Source organism: Pteropus alecto, unplaced genomic scaffold (assembly GCF_000325575.1).
Source record: "Pteropus alecto unplaced genomic scaffold, ASM32557v1 scaffold1978, whole genome shotgun sequence".
Taxonomy (NCBI): domain Eukaryota; kingdom Metazoa; phylum Chordata; class Mammalia; order Chiroptera; family Pteropodidae; genus Pteropus; species Pteropus alecto.
Genome location: NW_006440832.1, coordinates 22,864 through 27,678, shown reverse-complemented (window position 1 = coordinate 27,678; position 4,815 = coordinate 22,864). Strand labels below are relative to the sequence as shown.

The following is a 4,815-nucleotide window of genomic DNA, read 5'->3' as shown; positions in this document are numbered from 1 at the left end:
AAAGGTGTGCTGGGCTCCGCCCGCCCCTGGCTGCTCTGCTCACTGGGGAAGTCTGCATGGGAACCTGTCAGCCAGGCCTGAACCCTGACTGCTACACCTCATGGCTTTGAGGCAGTCTCTCAATTTCTCTGGGCCTCAGCTTCCATCTGCAAAATGGGCACAGTGCTGACCTGAACCCCGATTCTAGCCTCAGGGATTTCCTCCACAGCAGGTGATTTCAAACAAGTAACACAGCCTCGTCAGGACCCGTAGCCCTTGTCCCACCCCACCTCCCAGGGTGGACAGCACAGGACGGACCTCCTCGCCACGCCACATACCTGGAGAGCTTGTCGAACATGTTCACCAGCTTCATAGCCTCGTGCTCCTTTTGCTCCTCCGTCATGCCGTCCATGGGGTTGGGTGGCTTTTCTTCCACCCTCCCAGTCACCGGGTTTATGCTGCTCCCAGAGAGGAGGCATGGAGAACGCGTTAGTGGCTCTCCAAGCAGGAGGGGCTGCCTGCAGTGGTGCAGTCCCACATCGGCCCGCTTGTGCCCAGGCTGGCAAGAAACCCATTTCCTGCAGGGAAGGTGGGAAGGGGGAAGCGACTTCGGGAAGAGACCACTCCCCGGAGCAACAGTTAGCTAGCTCCTGCCACCTGGGACCCCAGACGGCCGGGCCCCTTTCCCCTCTGTCCTCAATGAAACATCCTCACGTCAGGGTCCACGGCACTCAAGAAATGCCACACTCTGAAAGGTCTTAACCGTTTGTCATGCTGCCCCCCCCCAACCCTGCAGGTCCCCAAGGGCTGGGGACGGGTGCCGAGTGAGGAAGCCCAAGGTTGCGGGGCACACACCTGTCCCTGGCTTCCTTGTACTCGTCCGTGTCCGTGTCCTCGTCCTCCGAGTACTGGCCCTGAGGCCGGCCGCCTGCCATGAGGCCCCGGGCAGCCAGGAGGCCGGCGGCATTGCCGTAGCCCGTGTACTTGATGAAACGGGGCACTGTGGGGCGGGCAGAGGTCAGCGTGCCAGGCTGCCGGGGGGTTAGGGGGTGCCGCGCGGCAGCCTGGCTCGCACTCACCACTCTCAGAGCACAGTACGAACAGGAACTCTGCGGCCACCCTCTTCACGTCGGTGTCCAGGTGCGTCATGAGGCGAACCAGCTTGTTCCGCAGCTGCTCCCCCACTTCCGGCCGGGTCTTCACATCCCTCAGTGGCGGCAGCACCTGGGGAGGCAGGCGTCCCTCAGCCTTGGCGGGAGTGGCTGGGGTGAGCGGGGACTCACCACCATCCCCCCTGCTGTACCTGGGCCTTCAGGAACTTCCTGGCGGGGCGGTGCAGGCGGGCACACTCGGTCAGCACACTCAGCACGGGTGCCACGCTCTCCTTCAGCCTGTGTGTCTGCAGAGGGGCCTGTGTCAGAGGGGCTGTGCCAGCTGCTGACCGGTGGCCAGAAGGCTACAATGTGCCACACGGTCCGGCAGGAAGCAGTCAGGACGAGGCCTTGCTGCAGCGAGCCAGCGGCGGGGCCAAGAACCAGGAGCAGGGCAGTGGGTGTCTGTGTGAGTTTCGAGAGACCGTGCTGGAACCTCATCCGTGAGGCCACTTGGATGCTGTGATGGAGAACCAGTAACTTAACTGCCCCAAGTCTAGCTTCCTCATCCGTAAGACAGGGACGCGGGGGAGACAGTGTTCGTAGCTGTGAGCACACCACTGGCACGCAAGCTGCCTTCAGAAAGTGGCAGACAAAGAAACGGGGGAAACCCCTACTCTGCGATTTTCAGACAGCAGGAAGCGTCTGTCCCTCCCCGGCCTCCCATCACCTCCATGGATCCCAACACCAGCAGTGATAGTAATAAGAAGAGACGATCACAGCCAACACCCAATGCCCAGCGTGTGTGACCCAGCCCACAGTGCACACAGGCAACGTGAACTTCTGAGAGGTCCCCACTATTTAGCCAACAGGTCTGCAAGCTCCCAGAGGGGCTGCCCAGGGCCCCGCTGGCTAACATCCTCTGCTGCAGCTGCAGGATCAGGGAGCCTCTGGACCGAGGTTCACGGGACAGCTGATGCTGGTCACCAAGGGGTGCCTGCGCACAGTGACACGAGTCTAAGGTCGCTAGCAGGGACTGGGACTTCTCTGGACCACTCAAGAAGGAACCAGAGATCCAGAAAACAATTACATCACTTGACTCTGAACACTTGATTCCTTGCAGTAACCCACAAAAGTGAAACCCTCGGGCATGTGTGGGAGGGTCCACGTGCTGCTCAGGGATGAGGGGCCTGGCTGGACAACACAGCGGCTGGAGGAATCACTCAAATCACACCACTGAGCTGATCGCCACTGACCAGTGCAGACTTCGCAGAGGCAGTGGCCACAGCTGCTTAGGAAAGCCCAAGCTCCTGGGCAGCCCCCACCACAGGTCCCCCTGCCCACCTGGTTCAGACGCCTCTCCAAGAAGCTGAGGAGGACACGGATCACATCCATGTTCACTCCCAGGAACTCCAGGGAGCCTTCATGTGGCTCCAGCGTGAGGAGGATGTCCAGACACTTGAGGGGCAAGTTCCCCAGGAGATTCACTGTGTGGCTGGGGACAAGTGGGGAGGGAAGCTTGGTAAGTCCAGTCTCCTAGCACAGGCACAATGCATGGTGTACCCTGCTGAGGCTGCACGTGACATGAGCTGGCATTCAGGAGCCTAAGAGCAGCTCCAGGGGCCAGAGCTGAAGTGGGGGACTGATCTTGGGCATGCTTGCCCAATGGGGTGGGTCCCTGAGGAGGGAGGCACTCTACAGATGCCCCAACTACCACCCTCTGTCTGAGCTAAAACATCACAGGTAGTTTCTGGAAAACCACAAGCTACCCAAACGCAGGTCACTGGGAACGGAAAACGAGTGACCATCCACTGCCACTACCCAAGGGCCAAAGGCACACTCCTGTCCCTCACTCACAGCTCTCATCCTAGTATACAACAAAAGCCGAGGCTGGCTGAAAACGCACTCGTCTGGTCCCACCCAGACGGACGAAGGCTCTCTAGGTGGAGCCTGGTCCAGCAGCGGGACCGGGAGCCACAGTCTAGACAGATGAACACACTTCCCTCCAGGATGACAGACCCCACCCTCACCCGTGGAACTCCTCTGTGCGGTCCCCGGCAGCAGCGACCATCACACAATGTCGTAGAAGGGTACCCAGGTGCCGGTAAAGGGCAGCATCTTCCTGACCAAAGAAAAAGGGGTTTTTGAGACAGAGAGCCGCACCTGTCCCCACCACTGCCACCTGAGGTCCCACTGTCTGCCCCACTCTGGAACTACTGCATCTTGTCTTGGGCATTGCTCCCCCTAACCCTCTCATGAATGGCAATGGGTCCCCTTGGGAGGCCATCGCACCCTGTGTCCTGGCCCCACACTCTCAGTCTCATGGAGGGGACTTGCCCACAACTTCTCACCATGTAGCCCCCCCTGCCAAGCAGCAAAAGCCCTGCACTCCACGTCCCTCAGAAACCTTCCTTGATGCCCTTTCCCAGAACGGGCACCTCCTTGCCTCCTGTCCTCTCCATGTCGAGCACCCAGAAACTTCATGGTGCTCATCAGCAAGGCAGGTCCCGATATCCGAGCTGTTAAGCGAGCACCCCCACGGTGCAGGTCAGCCTCACCTCGTCCACCTCCCTCTTGACGGAGTCAAAGGTGATGTTGAAGAGCACCTTGAGGACCTCCATGGCCCGCTCAGCCTCCGGAGGAGGAAGGAGCTCCGGGGCTCTCCCTTTGGGGCTCACGCCCAGCGTTCGCTCCAGTGCATCGGTCAGCAGGCGCACGCCCTGCAGCTCCTGAAACAGCTCCCGGCGCACGTCCACGCGAAGTGCCGTCAGCAAGAAGAGGAGGCGCAAGTCAAAGAACTGGACGTCATGTGGGAAGCTGCTCTCGTCGGACAGCCCCACGCGCTCTGCGAGCCTCACCACCAGGCGGGCCTCCGCTGCCAGCATCTGTGCGACCGGGCTGCTGAGCACAAGGTTGCACAAGCACTTGAGGGATTCAAGCACGACATCCATGTCTAGGGGCTCAGAAACTGACCCCTCGGAGATGAAGATGCCAGCGTGGCGGGCGAGTGCCTGCAGGCTCTGGCTGCTGGTGAAAGTATCCAGGCAGCTGCGGTCCCTGGACAGGATGCGGATGCTCTGCAGCCAGGTGACGCGGTGGGAGGGTGGCAAGCCCTGCTCCAGGACGGACACTAGCAGCTCCGCCAGTCTCTGTGGGTAGAAAAAATAGCAGCTCCACCAGGCCCCTCCACCAGGGGCCACCCGTCCCTGCCCCTTTACCTCTTGGTAGGCACCCACCTTCCTGTTCTCCTGTTGGGCATCATCAAACGTGAAGCTCTGGAAGTTCTGCAGAGAAACCCAGAGATTCAGGAACCTCAGGTCCACACGGGGCAGGGCGCAGCTCCCCGGATGAGGAACCACTCTGAAAGGATGGAGCTCCGCCCCACACACCTGCCCTAGGCACGCACCCCGACCCTCCCCCCAGACATTCCTCGCGGAATCGGCGCCCCTCCGCGCTGCGCTGTCTTTCCCCCCACACTCACGCAGCCTCTGTCCGCCACGCGCGCACCCCGCCCTGCCCACCGCCTCCAGGCACGGCTCCCACTCACCTCCCGGTTGTACGTGCGCAGAGCCTCCATAATTACGTCTTCCTTCCCCGTCTCCACGGCATCCACAACCGCACCGGGTTCCATGGCGCCCCGGATACCCTGCGCCAAGAAGGCGGGAGGGGCCTCGCTCCGCGATTCCGGGTCCGAGTCCACCCGCCCCGCCCGGGCTCCGCGCGCGCGGGGGAAGCCGGGAGTGCG

The 4,815-nt window shown here is 61.5% G+C and overlaps 1 protein-coding gene across 2 annotated transcripts in view; it reads right to left on the bottom strand.

Moving 5' to 3' along the window:
* RIC8A (RIC8 guanine nucleotide exchange factor A) overlaps window positions 1-4,815 on the bottom strand; it is a 6,037-nt gene that overhangs the window by 881 nt on the left and 341 nt on the right. Inside the window, exons 2-10 of one of the 2 annotated variants that reach the window (XM_025051083.1) lie at window positions 4,618-4,716; window positions 4,307-4,354; window positions 3,629-4,219; window positions 3,101-3,192; window positions 2,415-2,565; window positions 1,283-1,378; window positions 1,059-1,203; window positions 835-979; window positions 318-557 (exon numbers count right to left, since the gene is read on the bottom strand). In XM_025051083.1, the coding sequence (XP_024906851.1) occupies window positions 318-557; window positions 835-979; window positions 1,059-1,203; window positions 1,283-1,378; window positions 2,415-2,565; window positions 3,101-3,192; window positions 3,629-4,219; window positions 4,307-4,354; window positions 4,618-4,716 (1,607 nt within the window). The remainder of the gene's footprint in view (window positions 1-317; window positions 558-834; window positions 980-1,058; window positions 1,204-1,282; window positions 1,379-2,414; window positions 2,566-3,100; window positions 3,193-3,628; window positions 4,220-4,306; window positions 4,355-4,617; window positions 4,717-4,815) is intronic. The other variant, XM_006917927.3, reaches the window with a different exon arrangement.